Consider the following 17850-nt stretch of genomic DNA (forward strand, 5'->3'; position numbering starts at 1 on the left):
CACTTTTGCATTGTTTAAAAATCATTAATCAGACTCCAGTTGCAGCACTTTTAAACTGGTGGTGATAGACAAGCAAGAGGTCAGCAAAGTCTTTCGATCCCAAGATTGACCATTCAACAGCCTTGTCCCTTGTGAATTTTACTGGCCTACTACCAAATTATCTAGATCATTTTCTGCCTACTGTCACTGCTGATCAGCCAATATCTGTTGAGATTACTTGTTCGATGTACATCCCATTCCATGTCTTCTAAGAGTGAAGAACAGTGGCCATCTAAAAGGTGTGATTGCCAACTTCTAGGGATTTCATTTGGGTCGACTCCCTGTGAAAAAAATTCAGAGAAATTGAATCCTCATGGATGGATTGAAATTGCATTCCTTATCAACTCTTCAGCTAAGGGATGGTTGTTATTTATTACCAAAATCATTCTTTGTATGAGGTGGGGTCTCTAAACAGATAAGATCTGTAATCTTTAACAACATAAACTAAAATCACCTGTCACAGAGATACAATTTAATGCTAAAACTGTTACAGATAGGATTGCAGTTAGATTCCCCATTCTTAACCCTGTTTCAAACTAAGCAAACCGAACTTGTCCTAGTATCTCCTCACATGTGGTGCATCCAGATGATAACCATCCAGATGATGCTGAACTCCCTCCACTTTCTTAACATCTATCCAGTACTGGGGGTGTGCAAGACTGGATGCAGTGTCTCAGATGAAGCCTCACGAGTGTCGAGCAGAGGAGAATCACTTGACTCTGCCTGATGGCTGTGTTCTTGCTAACAGAGATAAATGCTCTCTTCTCTTCCTCATACAATGGGATATGTTTTAAGACAAGAAGTCTCTTGTCTTACGTGTAGAACTATCGAAGGATGTATTTCAGAAGGAAAAGTTTTAGTTCCCAAAGAAAAAAGGAATGGAATGGATCTTCAATAGAGGATCTTCTGGATCTTCAGTATCAAAAAGTTTTCATTCGTTGCTGTACCAACCATGGTTATTGTTGAATGGCTTGCCGTTTTTGACCTTCCATGTGTTTACTTTCACATTTCAATACTTCCAACACACAGAAAACCTGGACAATTCCTGGAGAAACAGTTCAAATTAAAAAACTGACTTTGTGTATTTACCGAAGTTCTTGCTGATATGGAGATGCAGTTTATTCAGTTGGTCCTTCCTCTTGCAATCTTGGGCTGTGTTCTAACATTTTGGATTTTAATATCTCTGTAGGCTGCATCTTTAGCAAAACCAATGCCACAAAAAAACAAGTACTGCATTTATCAGTTTGAGAACTGGATTGCTAACTGTCAAATGAACTGTTGGATCTACATATTCCTTAGACACCTTCTGATCCCACACTGCCTTTGTCTGACCACCAGAGTTCTGGCTAGTTTATGGTTGCAGACAAGTTTATCTGTTTATCTCCAAGATAAACAAAACAATCCAAATAGAATTGATTCTCCTACACAGTAGTGATTTAATCCTTTTAGAATAATGGTCCTAAGCATATTGGACTATTTGTTCTCATTAAAGCAACTATTTGTTCTCATTAAAACAACTGGTTTGCAATTTCGGTAGTTCATTCCTCTGCATAGGGCTGTGGAATTACTCTCTTTTCAGCAGTCACAAAATTTTTCTCATGCCTGGAATCTAATGGTATCTCCCTTTAGTGTCTGTTCAACTGTTAATTCTGTCACTCACCAGTAAGAGAGCGCAGATACTCGTAATATGCTTTTTCATAAGACTGCTGTTACCCTGAGGCCTCAGCTGACTACCTGACCAGGTTAATGAGGGTATCTTTCTGGTTCATCAGTTCATCTGTCAAGCATTTGTTTTCCCAGTTCATTTTGCTGCCAGTTGGTGCACAGTTTTACGCGTTGAATGCAACTAGAGCACTGGCTTGGTAGTAAATAGGAGGAAATAGGAAGTCTAGAGTCTCCATTTTGTCTCTGATGTATGCTTAATTTGAACTTGAGATAGTTTAGTCCTCCTTACTTCCTCATTTTTCTTAGGAAAACAGTGCAAAAAACACAGAATCTTGCTTTAGATAGAAGAATAGGTGAATCATGAAGATTAAAGACAAAGCAATTTACTGTACATGGATAGTCATACCCTGAAGGTGTATAACAACTGAGAATATGGGAGAATGTACAGTGATAGGTACGTTTTCCCTGAAATTGTTGGAAAATATTTCTGTTGTATAAAGGAAAGACAGACTTAACAGTCCCCATTTAGCCAGTGGGGAAGCAGCTATTAACAGCTCTCTGGTAGTACTCTTCACCATCATATTCTTCTTTCCCTGTTTAAACTAAGGTCCCTAGTCTATGTAAAAACTGCATTTATATGTATAACATTGTATGTGTCATTATGTCAGGTCAGAAATCAGATTTTTTTATAACCTACCATACCTGTATATCATTCTTCATTGTTCCCTTTACCATCACCTCATTACTTATGTCTTAAGAAGAGAAAATCGAGCTGTTTTGGACCTGAGTATATTTGAAGTCAGTATTAAAACCAAGCTATTTCAGTATTAACTGACATCATTCTAATTTGTCTGAGTATTGTAGTACAAGTACTAAAATGTATTTTTGTCTGTAAAATAGTGTCCCATGTTAAGACATGTGTCTTTGTATCATAGAATGGTTTAGGTTGGAAGGAACCTTTAAAGATCACCTAGTCCAACTCCTCTGCCGTGGCGAGGGACATCTGTCAATAGATTGCATTGCTTAGAGCCCTGTCCAACCTGACCTTGAATGTTTCCAGGGATGGGGTGTCTACAACCTCCCTGGGCAACCTGTTCCAGTATTTCACCACCCTCACCGTAAAAAATTTCTTCCTCTATCTAGTCTAAATCTACCTTCTTTTAGTTTAAAACCATTACCCTTTGTCCTATCGCTACAGGCCCTACTAAAAAGTCTGTCCCCATCTTTCATATAAGCCTCCTTTAAGTACTGAACAGCTGCAGTAAGGTCTCACTGGAGCCTTCTCTTCTCTAGGCTGAACAACCCCAACTCTCTCAGCCTTTCCTCATAGGAGAGGTGTTCCATCCCTCCTATCATTTTTGTGGTCCTCCTCTGGACCCGCTCCAACAGGTCCATGTCTTTCGTGTACTGGGGACCCCAGAGCTGGACATGTACTCCAGGTGGGGTCTCACCAGAGCGCAGTAGAGTGGGAGAACCCCCTATCTCAACTTGCTGGCCACACTTCTTTTGATGCAGCACAGGATGCAATTGGCTTTTTGGGCTGCAAGTGCACATTGCTGGGTCGCATCCAATTTTTCATCCACTAGTATCCCCGAGTCCTTCTTCACAGGGCTGCTCTCAATCCCTTCATCCTCCAGTCTGTGTTGATGCTGGGGATTGCCCCAAGTCAGAAGCAGGACCTTGCACTTGGCCTTGTTGAACTTCATGAGGTTTGCATGGGCCCACTCCCCAAGCCTGTCCAGGTCCCTCTGAATGGCATCCCTTCCTTCTAGCTAATCAGCTGCACCACAGAGCTTGGTGTCATCCACAAACTTTCTGAGGGTGCACTCAATCCCACTATTTGTGTCATTAATGAAGACAATAATGAAGATGTTAAATAATAGTGGTCCTAGTGCAGACCTTTGAGGGATACCACTCATTAGTGGTTTCCACTTGGACCTTCAGCCATTGATTGTAACTCTTTGGGTGCTGCCATCCAGCCAATTCCTTACCCATCTACCAGTCCATCCATCAAATCTGTATCTCTCCTGTTTAGAGATGAGAATGTTGTGGGGAACAGTATGCATGTTGAAAACCTTCTTGTGACTAAAATGAGGAGAAAAGTTGTGTTAAATTCCTTTCCATAGTAGCATATAAATACTATTTCAAGAGAAAATATTTTAAACCATTTCCTGTATTTATTTTTCTTTTAAATTTAAAAACCTTTGGTAGTCAGCAAATACTTCTTAGCATTCTCTTCATGTATAAGAGGAGATGTAAGAAAAATCCAGAAGCATGTTAGGTTATTTTAAAAGTTTTGAAACTTCTTAGACTGCAAATCTAAATATCAATGACTAACTCAATATATTACACTTTTAACCTGTGTTATAATCAGTGCAGACAAGACATTAAACAAATCATAAGCTTTTAGTATTTTTTTTGAAGAAGTGACTCAGTATCTTTAACATGGATTTAAACAGCAGTTTATAAAATTGTTCATACAGAAAAAATAGCATTTGCAAACTGACCTGTAACACCTTATTTTTCCTTTTTTCCCTTTGAAGAACATGTATGTTAAACAGGTAAAAACCTGAAAAGCATTAAGCATAGGTTCAATATTAATTTCATGTCTATCTTTATGAAAAGATTACACCATATAATACCACTATTTATTCTTTGCTTTAGCATTTTAGGTTTGCATCATGCAGTGCTGGCTGGAAAGAGAAAAATGTAATTAATTTGGAGCTAAATGGATTCATTTTGAGAGAAAAACATAAAAAGTATCTTTGTTTTGATATTCACTGAGACCGTTGCAGCCAGCCTGAGTACTGGATTGTACTCCAGCCATCTGTAGAATAATCCAAATCTAGTAGTGTGTTCCTTCACGTTGCTCACTCTCTTTTAAAGCAACCTGTATGAACTGTAATTAGATAGCACACAGACTTGAAGAAAATAAAAAGGGATTTGATACTTTCTTTCAAATTGCTTATGTTAGCCAAAAGTTGGTTTTTTTCTTCCCTGAGAGGGTATTACCTGTATACTTATGTTCATATTCTGGCTTTGAAGGAAACTGTGGGTGAGTGGTTTATTTCATCTTCGCTGTATGTGAAAACACTTACACGACACTTGTAGTATTTTCTGTCCTTAGCACTCTGTCCAGTTTTCTTTGTAAGCAGTGAGAATCCACTCTGCACCACTGCATCAAGCTTTAAATAACTTTTCAGCAAAAGTAACAAAGCAAGAAGATCACTGAAATTACACTGTGTAAAATCCAGAATAGCTAATTTTTGCATCATTAGAACTTGTGTAACCTTCAGCGACAAACTGAGAAAGAAAAGTTGGTGGTGGATTGCTTCGTAATAAGTGGTTGTTTGCACATTCTTCTTAATTTTGCAGAGGTGTAATCAGAAAAGACCACCCAGTCTTTTTTTTTTTTTTCAATCCTTGTAAAAAGGAAGACCTTTTTTGTGTAATTTAAGAAACTTTGCTTTTAAAGACCTGTTCCACTTTTGCACTGTGCCACGTTGCCTGAGAAATGTTGATGTTTGCTTGTGTCAGCATGGTGATGTCTTTTTCATCACACTCCAACATCAGTATGTCCTTGATCCGAACAGGTGGCCCAAGTTCAAGGCCTTGCTAGTTGCTTCTGGCGAGGAAGAGATACTGGCTAGAAGTCTGGCATTTATTTGTAAACTGTGAGTATTGTAGCAAAAGCTGTACATCTGTTCTATTTCTTAGAATACAGTAAAAATAGTAGGTGACTTCCTAATAAAAAAAGAAAAAAAGGAAATCTACTTTACAAAAAAATCAACTTTTACAAAAAAAGGAAAGCTATTTTACAGTCTTATTCCATAAGAGTTCTGTCTTTGATCCTGCTGGAGACTAGACTGCTAGTTAACACCCCTCACTCCCACATGGCTTTCCAGTCTCTTTCAACAGCTGAGATTTGTGTACAAGCACCCAGTTGCTAGCTGCTGGAGTAATTTGCCTGCTGGAGATCAGAGATATGCTTGCTGACACCCTTTTAGCACAGAAAAAAACCCAAACATTTTATCTTTGCTTGTCAGCCTAACAAAATCCAAATTGGTGATGCTCTGAGTGACCCATCCCAAACAAAAGGACTAATTTACAAATTATCTGAGCTTGACATTTTGTAAATATTTGTGCAGATTTTTTAGAAGGGGTATTTTCACATCAGTTACATTGATTTCACGTGGATCTGAGCTTCCTTAGATCTTTCCTCTCGCTGCTGGCATCTTTTAGCCAGCCTCTTTTCTTGTGCCTCCGTAGAAACAGTAGATAGTTTCAGGTTTTCTGGTGGTGAAGAAAGGCCTTCCGTGGTAAAACAGTGCAGTGTTGCAGCATCTTATTGAACCAGGTAGGCTCAGAAGCTAACACTACAAAAAGATGCCAGCTTCCTCCATTCTTCTAAAACCTTCTTAAAGTGTTACACATCTGCATGGCTACATCATATAAAATTTCTGTCGGAGCAGTTGCTCCAGATGTGGATGCAGACTACAATAACCCAAGTTTCTGCCCCTGGACAGAGGAGGTTTTGTCTAGCTCTTAGTTCAGACCAAAAGGGTGGCTTCCTGAGCAGTTTGGATCACAACTTGAGCTTTCTCTAAGTCCAGCTTTCTTCAGACTCAACATTAGATGAGTTATCTGATTTGAAAGTAAAGGATTTACAACTCCATGTTAATCACATCAGCTACAAGCAAGCTGTGTGAGAAGCTCTCTGAAACATTCTGTGCATGTTGTTGAGCTGCTCTCCTTGCTGTAGGAGGTTTTGACCGTTGTATATCTACATACAGATCTGTCTCAGTCTGCCTTCGATGCTGTAGGGCTGAGCTTCACTGTCGTAAGATACTTATCTAAGTTGCAGTGTTTGCCATTTGAGTCCATAATCTTAAGTTTTCTGATGCCAATGCTAGGCTAATGTTGCCCTTAAAGTTTACACTCAGTTCTCTTAGCTTCCTAGAACTGGATTATTTTCTGAGTACAATAATGGAAATATTTTATAACCATGCCTACGTGACATCTTGTTCATGTGTAGTTTGTAAAAAATGAATTTGGCTGTGATCAAATCCAGCGAACATGTGAGGTCAGAAAAGCTTGAAAGCATTTCTGGAGCCAGCATGCTTACTGCTGGGCTCTGTTTCTTCAGCAGTAGTTCTCTGTGAGTACAAGCATAAGAAGAAAAGTGAATTCCTTATCATTCAAGGTGAATGTAAGACTATTGTGTCAGTCTTGATGTGAGATATCTTTAGAATAGAAATGTGAACTCACTGGTCTTCATGGTGTTTGAAGACTTACATAATAACCCTGGCTGAAATAAATGAAACACAGAGTTGTAACTCCCTGTTTTTCCTTGCAGTGTTCATGAACTTGATTTTTTTTATATCATAATTTCTGTGCCAAATGAGCTGTACCAAAACATGGAAGATCAAAGAATTTAATTTCTTCTCGGGAGTAAAATTATTTAGTCATCAAAGTAGCATTCTGACTAAAGAAGAAAGTTGTATTCTGACAGCTACAGACTGTACACTGTATAAGCAATATGCAACAATTAGTGTGTATGTGCTTTCCCAGAGACTCTTTTTTCCATACGTGATACAGTGAAATTCAATAGGAAGAAACAGTATATTTGTTTTAAACTTTTAGTGAGGTTGCTTCTTCAGAGAGCTTTCTACAGTATTAGGAGTACAGTATAATTTACAAAACTAGGTGAGAGATGAAATAGGAAAGTTGTCATTATTAGGACCTGTGTTGCTTAGATTAATCGGTAGTATTCTTCGTAATTGTGTGGTAGCCTATTAGTGAATGAAACTAACAATTTTCAAACACATCTTTTCCTGGATACTGTATTTGGCAATTACACCTGCAAGTTTTCCTATTGAATCCTGAAATTACAATGTCACATTTGTGTGGATGGATGCTTTATGCTGTTAATGACTGATCTCCTGTGTGGAGACTAGTGAGGAGTCATTAATGAACTTGTAATGTGTAGAGTTGTCTTCAAAGAAGGGAAGGGCATGTGACGGCATATACAAAATACAGAACAGGCACAGAAGGGAGTCAGCCTTTCAATAGATCTTCTGTGAGCCATTTTCTGTATGTAGAACATACAGGGAGGTATCAATACAAAAGACCTGCTTTTAAATATTTCTTGTGATAGGCATGCACTGATACACGTTTACCACCTACTTCCCCAAAAATCCTGTTTGTTCCTTGTGGTGGTTTTGTAAAAGTGTATTAAACATAATCTTTGCACAGAAGTGACAACCCTATAACTCTAGATTTCTGGTTTGGGGAGGTTTCCCATGCAAAAGTATCATTAAGAGACCAACCAACCTAATGTTATTTACAGGTATGTAAATTCCTAGCACATTCAAGGCAAAGGAGCCCTGTGCCTGTATACAACTCTTGGAAAAAAAAAAAATGCCTTGCTATCTCCCCTTTTTTTTAGCAAGATGGTGTTTACTCTGATTAGGTGTATTAAGGTGAAAACTGTAGTTCTTTGTTTCCAGACAATTGTCTCAGTTTTAAAAGCCTTTTTCTCCCCTACTGTGAAGAAAGGGGCCTGTTTGCCTGTAATGCACTGTAATCTTCCCAGCCTATGTGGTCTTTTTAGTAGTTGTGTCCCATTTCTTGTCTGTAGCTTTGCACCAGTTCAGCCAGCCAATAATGGATATTTTCATGAGGGTGGAAGGGAACAGGAGGAGTGAAAATGGAAATGGCTGACAGTTTTTGTTGCTGTTTGGAAGCATGTCAGGTCTTCTGCACGTCTCCAAATTCCTGCAGAGTTTGTTGGCTCACAGTCGGACTGGGCAATGAATTTATTCTAGGGACTTTCCATGAAAACATGCTTAGATGGTCCTGTATCTGCTGGAGTAAGATTATCTGTATGTATCTCCAAACCATCAATTTCCAGTAACATGCTGATTGGATCTCAGGAATCAACACAGAGCTTTGGATAGGGAGCTTATGAATACATTGCAGAGGGAGGGAAAGACATCCTCAGTATGTTGCTGATTTTGATCTCCCTAAATACCACAGGGAATTTGAAATTCTTAAGCTTATATGAAAAAGAAATGCAAATTTGAAAGGTAGAATGCAGTGTATGTGCAAGCTAAATGTTAATGTATCGATCAGGGAAAGAGGGGGTTATTATGAAAGATGTTCTCTTTTGTAACAGTTGCACACTGAGACTTGAAGATGCATGTAATTCAGTCATAAGGCACAAATTTTTTTCTCTACAAAAATAATTATTTGGTATTGCAAATGGAAATAAGCTTGGAAGAAGAATGAAGTTTGAAGGTCACATTTTCTGATGATGTGAAAGAAGTGTAATTAGGAATATATAAGTCAGTATTTAACTCCCTGTGTTCTGCTGGATCTCTGAGCTGAATTACATCCATCTACTGCTGTAAGAATATAAAAAAGTCTTAATTGCTGTCTCTTATGTACAGAGAGTTAAGGAACAGGTGTGCTTTTAAGTAATGGTGGTCTGTTTTAACACATCTGCTTTTCTTACCGTGCTACAATTAATCTTTCTGACCAAGCAGCTTAAACGTGCTGATAAATTCTGTGAGATACAACTTATGACCCTCTTCCCATCTGTAAGTGTCTAAGCGAATGCATAGTTCTCCAGGTTCCAAGGAAATTTAAAGGAAGTCTGAACTGATGTAGCACAGAAACTGATAGGTCCAGTGGGAAATGTAGGCTACTAAGAATCAACCGGGGTCTGTTTAGGAATGCATCTGAATTTGGCCATAAACTGATTAGTTTAATTATCCATATCCTTCCATTACATCTGAGATTTTAAGGATATCTAATAGGAATAAATTGGAGAATGGAAAGCAAATGTGAAAATATTCTTCTCTTAAACCTAATTGAGATGTGGCTCAAGATAGTATTAAAGGCTGTATTAAAATATGGACACTGGGATATGTGTTGCTTCAGCTAGTTACTGTCAACAAACTTCACTGAATATACTGTAATTTTTTACATGTGCTCAGTCATAGAACATTATCATTATCAGTAGACATTTAGATATACAAACCAGCCTGCCCCTCCATCTGCTTGCTTCAGAATACTTGGCATTTATTTTGCAACGTCGTAAAAGTAGTTACAGCTTTGCAGTTGAGAACTATTACAGCAATATCAATTTTTCATATTCAAGTTAGCTTTAAAACTAGAAGTTTGCCTTTTATTTATAACTCCTAGTGCCTTGCTCTATGCTTATGCATGGGGTGGGGGAGTTAAATGTGTGGAATACAGCTGGGCAATAAATAAGGTTGCAAAACTCTGTCATTAGTAAAAAACCCTTTTGCAGTAGTACATTAAAATAAGAAGTATCTAGAGCACTGGATTAAAAAAACCCAAACCCCGCAAAAAGCAAACCAAAACCAATTCCTTTGATTATAACCAGGAATTTGCCTCTGCTTTCCAAAGTATTTTAAGGAGACATTTTTTTGTGTGGTTTCCACAGAAAAATTTTGCAGCAAGAAGGTATTAATGTTTAAAATAAATCATTAGCTGAGGCAATGGGAAATTGGAGACTCTATTTACATCTTGTGTAGTTGAATCTTCATCATTTTATGCTGATGATCACGTTCAGCTAAAAATTTGCCTAATTGTTTTCTGGTGGTTGTAAGCTAAATGTATATGAAATGGTTGTGGCTATTTTGTAATAACCATACATTCAGAATGGCTGTTTTGGATAGGATAGCATATTAATGTTGACTGGAAGCAGGAAGTTTTTATTTTCATTTTCCTTTCCTTTCTCTCTCCCCCCCCCCCCCCCCCCAAGGAAATTTGGTTTTGAACAGCTGTTTTAGAGACTGCAGAAGCTGTTACATTTTTCAAAATTATACCAGACAATAAATGAGAAGATAGGTAAGGGGAGAAAACAACCCTAATCAGTTAAATTTATTAGAATTTCACAGTTCTCAGGAGGCTATAAATTGTAAATTGATACAACCCTGGAGTGAGAGAAGAGGTAGAATGAAATCAGATTCCATCTAGATCTATAAAGGCAAAAAGGCAGTAAAATTTAATTTTAACACTTAAAAATACCTTCAGTGGTGATATGTGGCCAAGTATGTTAAACTGTACGTTTCAGAAAACTTATTACCATATTCCTTACGATGGATTCAGAGTGATGTAAAGATTTGTCTTGGGCGACACCTGCAATTCATGCAGACTTTTCCAGTAGTAAATGCAATGCTTTGTCATGTTTAACAGGAGTTGAGCACACTGAACTTAACAGCAACTTCATTTAGCTGAACATGCTGCACATCACCTCTTTAGCTATGCTCACTGAGCATATCACTCCAGTGCTGTCCCTGCCACTCTTCATGGGTACTGAATCAGACAAAAAGCCCGTCTCCAAGTTTTCAGAGCTGCCCAAAGAATGAATGTTTGGTATTTTAGAGATTTCTTTGTCTTCATAAGAGTAACATCTTCAGTTATGTTTCTCTCATGCTGTGAAACTATCACCCTCAAGGCTAAAACTCTTAAAAGTATGAGCTAGGACTTTTACTGCCACAACAACAAAGTTTAGGATGTAATTAGAAAAAGTATTAGAGTGGCTGAGTGTGACAATGGGAATAAATTCAGTTTAGTTTTCTGGTTACTCTGTTTAGTTTTCTTTCACATGAAGATGATAACAGCAAGGAGAAAATGAGATGCCACAAATGAGGGAACGAGTAGAGCAAAAGCAAGGAATGGGAGGAGATTTATCAGGAAAGAAGAAAAGAGACTGATATGCTTCATAGAAGGAAGAAAGAAGTTAGACATCCAGCAAATTACTGTTTTCTTATTTACCTTCTGGGAAAAACATACTAGGTTGGAGACAACATCTGAAAACCTGTATGTGCAGATAAAAGAAGGCAGCTTAGCTGCACTTTTCATAAATAGGCTGAGACTCTATCTGCACACAGTGACATTTAATTAAGTCAGTAAGCTGAAAGTGATTTTTTTTACCCTATGTTTTAGTTATGGCTAAAAAATTATTGCAGTTTGTAATTTTGTATCCTTATCTGAGCAAAATTCCATAAAGTAGATTAGAGTTTGCCTACTCTGGAGTCTCTATCAATAGTCTATCTATACAATAATTTTTAATACTATTTTACTGAGTAATTACAGAACTAGATGGTAAGCTAGTCCTGTGACACATTGTTTTAATTACAGTTGTTTGTGTTCACACAGAATAAAGCAAGTAAGTGAATAATGGATAACTCAGCTAAAAATGGGGGGCCATCAGCCTGCTTAGATGTAGCTTTTTCTTGTTGGGACCTAGTTATGATATGATGTTTTTGTGGTCTTTACAGGAACTCCTGATCACATGACAGTGATCATTTGGCACCTTTCTCAAGGGACTTATACTAGTGAGAAATGTAATATTGTAAAAATAACATTTTTAACTGGTGCCACACTTCTGCACATTTTTTTGTGACACTGCTCACTGCTGAAGTGGTGTAGTAGATGTACCAGGTTTTTATACACAGAAACAATTCTGTGTTAGCAGAGGATTAAGTGCAGATAGATAACATGTTTCATAAAAGGTTGTTACACCCTCTCTCCCATTGACACTCCCACCTGCACACCCAGATCAGAAACACAGCCTGGCACAGCATGCTTTCTTTTAGATCTCTGCAGACATTTGCCTGCCACAATGCAACATAAATTTTGTCTTACTTATCAGGCTGTGATTATTAAATAATAATGGGAAGAGAGGTCTCAGCCTGTTCATAAAGCACAGTGATTTTTTCTTTAGTATAATAAGAACCTGAATTAAAAGTACCACACTTTTTTCATTTGCATATCTTATAACTTACAGTAATTAATATAGTTAGAGGAAAATATGAAAGACAAGTGTTTGAATTTCTTTTTTTGTGTGTGTGTGAAAAGTTGATGTTGCTTGCTGATCGGAAGTAGTACTAGAAGATGCCCATCTTGAATGAGACATAATGCTCAGAGAAATGAGATCTGGTGCTTGGGGGTGCTACGCGCCCACTGTCGCTCTCTGGAGGCATTGCAAAACTGTTGTATCGAAATCCAGCAGGCTTTCTGCCAGAAACCATGCAAGAGATGACCCTGACTATTCATTGTGACTGATAAACTTTAAGATATATGATATCTTCCTTTCATTCTGAGCCTCCTCTTTTCAGTTCACTTCCTTCCATTCGAACACCAAAATCCTTCTGGAATGGCATATGCCAAACAAACATCCAGGCTGAAATGGTAGATCCATTTGCTATTAGTGTATCTTTCTTTCCTCTACCCCCTTTCTTTTCTGAAGAAACCACTTGTTTGCTTTCTCTTTGTTTCTTAGCTGTTAGAAAGCCTTTAAAAATGCTTTTACTTCCCTGACATGGCATTATGCTCTTTGGAGGGAGGATCAGCTGGAGTCATGGCAAAGAGAACTGCTGTCCTGGAAGTTTTATTTTGTATTCACCATATGATTCCCAGAATTGCATTGTTACTTCCCAGAGGGGGAAGATTGGTCTCTCATGCAAATCACTGGTCCTTTTCTAGGCTTTTGTAGCCTTCCTGAAATTGTTGGAAAGGATCCTTCTTTCTGCAGAGCGGGGAGGAGGAATTGCACCAGACAGGCTGGCCCCAGTCATTTTATCCCTTTCCTGTGTCTTACAGCTCCTTTTGACGAGCAGGCACCAGGCAGTACCTATCCTGAGTTCCCAGGGCTTCTGCTGCTCTTGTGCAGTTGGTGCGCCAAATTAAGCAGCATTATCTGACTTAAATCGAGACTTGCATTGGTATAAGAGTACACAGAATCTGGCCCGCAGCCTTGTCTGTTTGCAAAAGTATCCCTGTTCATTTAAGCTGAATTGATAAATAAGTGTTTTTCTACTAACTTAAGTGGTACATGAAGTTGGTACCAGTTAAACAAAATTATCATGTGTACGTTATTTCAGCTGATAATATTTTGTGAGTAGAGGTGTCCAGAGATTCAGTTTTCACAGAGCCTTGTTAGTGCTTATGGAAGTGCAGCTGTTATCCTCAGGAATATCTCCAAGCCTTGGAAAGTCTAGCAACAACACAGAGAATGTGCAGTAATAGTTAGGAATTTATTTTAAAAGAAGTAAAGTGACAAAGCGAAGTGGAAGGAATAAGACTAGAAATTGTCTGGACAGATCTGCACTGTGATTGAAAGTAGCAGGCGTTAAAGTACCTGTTTCATGCAAGCGAATTAGGCAGGACAGAAATTTTAATTTAACCCCCATCTCTACAGACATCAGCACATACATGCAGAGAATTATTACCACCATCTGTTTTATCCACAGTAGTTTCCATCAGTTGTGTTACTTTGCTTTCTTAGTGTTTAAGCACTGCTTTGAAGCTGTTGTGTTAATTTTTAACTTGGGCTGAATTTGTGCATAGATGCTTATAGCAGTGTCAGCATGCTAAGATCATAGCTGTTAGTTTAATGAATGGAAGTATGAGCTCTGTGCTGGTGAGACATTAATAGCTGTGCAAGTTCAATCAAATACAGTACTGACTTTGTCATTGTGTAATGGTATTTACCAGATCTTAGATGGACTGCTGGGAAAGATGAATGTAATCTTTCATTTTTGTCTGACTTAAGGTAACAAAATAATTTTCATAGAATATTTTATTATTATTCTTTGCAGCAGGAGAATAAATGTGCCTGTGGACTTATGTATGTATGAGGGACATTGTAGTGAATGGAGGGAAAACTAACTGTTGCAACCGTTACCTTTCACGTAGCTTAATCTCATATACTGAATTAGTGGAATTAATACCAAAAAGAAAAGAAAAAAAAGTATGCTTATTCCTTCCTTTTTTTTCCCTTTTTCCTTCACAGAACCTCAAGAAAGTGTTTGTAGAATTTAGTCATCAGGAGCTGTTTGAGTTCTATAACAAGGTCTGTAGATTTTACAATACTATAGCTTCTTTGTAAACACCTTATGCTGCTCAGCAGGAAGTGTTTCCTATATGAATTAAGTCTAATGAAACTGGAACGAAAATGGATCCAACTTTAATTAAGGCTGTTGGATTTGTTTGATCACATAAAGCATTTTCAAGAAGAGTCTGTGCATTCAGATTTGGCATAGGCAGGGCTTGGGTCATTGTAAGCATACCTGGCAGTTAGATTGAGAGGAGTAGCTGATGATTAACAATGAGGAGCTCTCTGGAAAGAGCATCTTTGTGTTACGTCTTCAGTTGAAATGCCAGGCTCATAATCCAGTCAAAATGAACTCTATTATTTTTTTTCTTGTTATTATGCATTGGAAATTCACAGAAAAACATCTGTGCATGTAAAAAAGGCAGTATTTAGACAACTGTTTCTTTAAAATTTGAATATTTAGACTGCAGCAATGAATTCTAATAGCTTCATGTAAAAACAAATATTCATGAGTACAGGTTTTTTTTATTGCTATGTGAATAGATTTAGTATGCATAGTTGAAGATATTGGAATGTGGTTTTTTTCTGTTTGCATGTTTCTAAACAACATTTTATATGAGTGGAGTTTTTTCTCTCTTTTTTGTTCCTTTAAATAGCTGGAAACTATACAAGCACAGCTGGATTCCCTTATGTGATGTTTTTGAAGACTTACTTCTCCATCACACTCCTGCCACCTCATTATTTTGAATTGAAGATAGTTTGCCAAGCTGTGTTTGCTGAAGGATTCAGTGGGTTGCTTCCTGTAAAATTATATGGCTTAGCTCCTTTTTAAACCCGTAACATTAGCCAAGAGCCTTTTTTAAGAGTCTGAAGATTCTAATGGACTTTGTCTTGTTTTCTGAGCAATTGTGAAGAATAGTTTTACTTGCAGAAAGAAAAAAGAATGCTACCATGCTTCAGAATTTTAATTTTTTTTTTGTCGTGTTATGTGTGTTAGTTGATTCTGGTAGAGATTTGCATACTAGTGAGGGACCAAGAATCAAGTCTATTTCTTAGACATAAAAGGAATATAAAAGTAGTAAAAAAAATACACAGCTAATAAAATCTCTATCATTTTAAATTGTTATTCATATGATTGATAATGCTTATTTCAAATTTGTCAGAATAAATTCACAATTTAAAAATGAATTGGTTTAGTTTGGGCTTTTTTAACTTCATTTCATTATCTTTGTTCTTTTTTGTTTTGTTTTTTTTTCTTCCAAATAATCAACAATGTCACTGATTTCAGTGTTTACTTTTGGCACGGAGAATAGATATGGCTTCTTGGCACTGCATGCATACCAATGAATCTAAGTAGTATGGTGTATAACTGGGGGAAGAAGTCTCAGAGTATATAACAAAGAACACTGAAATAGTCTGACAATCAGATTTCTGAAAGCTATTTGTTGATCCTACCACCATTTTTACATCGAACAGGAAGAAATAAAGTACAGTGACTTAAAGGCCAAGTTACTTGTATTTTCACATGTTAATTCCAGATGAATGGAGATTCATGAGCAGTATGAGAAGACACTCATCTTAGTTCTTGTTTGTTGCTGTTCATTGACAGGCAACTTCATTGCTGCACCTTGATAATGGGTACAATATACAACTCTCTACTCCAGGCTAATAAAAAGTGAGAGGAAGTAAAGAACTTTGGCATTAGCTTGTCTGTCTTCCTCCTTAAGGGATTCCCTGAACAAGGCTTTTTCTTCCAGATGCCTAAACCAGGGATGGTTAATATCCAACCAGCCTGTTTTCTTTTGAGGTTTGTTTGCTCATGATAGTAGATGTAAGTATAGCCAAAAGGTATGTTTTGAATGTGTTTAGGTCTTCTTGTGCCAGATTTCTTGCTTTGTTGCTTTTGGAGGGTTGTTTTGGGCTTTTTGTGTTGCTTTATTACAGATTGTGCTGTACTGAAGGTGTTTGCACCAGTTGTCTAAGCTGTGAGATAATAGATTTAGAAGATAAAGTCGTTAACAGCCTACGTGTGAGTAAAGGGCACTGAAGAGAAAAAACACATTTATCATAGTTCTTAACTGAAATGCCAGACAATACTGTACCACTCTGGTAAGGTAACACTATTACCCTGTTGGAAAGAAGAAATGAGTCACTGTTGCAGGGCAGAATCTTACCCTCTACACCTTGTGAGGCTTGCTGCCAAAATCAAGCCTTGCCTCAAACCAGTGGCAAACATGCCTTATCTTCTGGGGATGTAATACTCCCACCCACAGACATCACATCTTCAGTCTGGCTATTCAGCAGCAGCTTGACGGCTCACTCATCTGAGGTTGTTGTGTGTCTGCAGGTGAGCACATACCCACCATTCCGTCTGCCTGCCAGCATTAGCAGTGCTTTATAGTTAGCCCAGCTAGGAAAATCCCCTTCTTCTTGACAGTTAGGTCGTGGCTCCTCCACTGGTCCTGTGGGACACTATGTCGTGTGCTAGGACACTGCTTTTCAGTGTTTTCCCTGTGTTTCCAGAGCTTAAGTTCTGGAAGTCAGGTCTGAAGTGAATTGAAGACTCTCCTGTATGGATGCAGGACATACTAAGGCAGTTGTCCGAATGTGAGAGAGGGGTTAAGTTATCTTTGTGAATCTAGGCGGTGGTGGATGAATCCTGGAGGAGGGGGTGAAGGCAGGACTAGTTTGGAGTGCAAGAAGCATTGGACAAATTAGCAGGCACATCTGAAGAAAAAGAAGTCAAAGACAGAGTAGGAAGAAACTGGGTGGGGGAAAAAGGAAGGAGACAACACACTGATGGATACTCCCAAAGGTGGAATTTGGGAGTTGGAAAACTATAAGGAGGAGACGAAGAACACTGGAAAAGATGGCAAAAGTATATATACAAAGAAAATGTTAGGCAAAGGGGGAGAAAAACCTTATATACTAGGGGAATGGGAAGAAAATTGGGGAAACAAAGTAAACCAGAGTTAACTATGAAAACTGTGGCCAGTTGTGTAACTATATCTAGTATTTTGAACTAGCCCATAAGTGTCAGCCTTGGTGCAAATTTGGCCAAAATCAAAGAAAAGTTTGGGATAACAAAAAAGAGCATTTTAAATCTAGCTTTAATAGGAAATATTTTAAAAGTGGTAAAATAATGTTAAAAGGAAAGCCAGAAAAAACTAAGCCTAAGATTGCAAGGATTCTGTAAAATTTATTTAGTGATTGTCCTTGTTTGCAGGTGGATGAAGAGATTTATGATTTCTTCAGCAGTGGTTGCCTTTTCT

The 17850-nt window shown here is 37.9% G+C and overlaps 1 protein-coding gene across 7 annotated transcripts in view; it reads left to right on the forward strand.

The window, feature by feature from the left end:
• The window catches only part of COMMD10 (COMM domain containing 10), a 126998-nt gene that overhangs the window by 99146 nt on the left and 10002 nt on the right, over window positions 1-17850 (forward strand). For 2 of the 7 annotated variants that reach the window (XM_030004507.2, XM_030004508.2), the window contains 2 exons: window positions 14537-14596; window positions 15235-15766. The exons of 4 other annotated variants lie outside the window; for them this stretch is intronic. In XM_030004507.2, the coding sequence (XP_029860367.1) occupies window positions 14537-14558 (22 nt within the window). In that variant the 3' untranslated portion in view covers window positions 14559-14596; window positions 15235-15766. Of the gene's footprint in view, window positions 1-5297; window positions 5379-14536; window positions 14597-15234; window positions 15767-17850 lie in introns of those variants that run through there. One more of the 7 variants, XR_003921943.2, reaches the window with a different exon arrangement.

This window comes from Aquila chrysaetos, chromosome Z (assembly GCF_900496995.4).
Source record: "Aquila chrysaetos chrysaetos chromosome Z, bAquChr1.4, whole genome shotgun sequence".
Lineage (NCBI taxonomy): Eukaryota > Metazoa > Chordata > Aves > Accipitriformes > Accipitridae > Aquila > Aquila chrysaetos.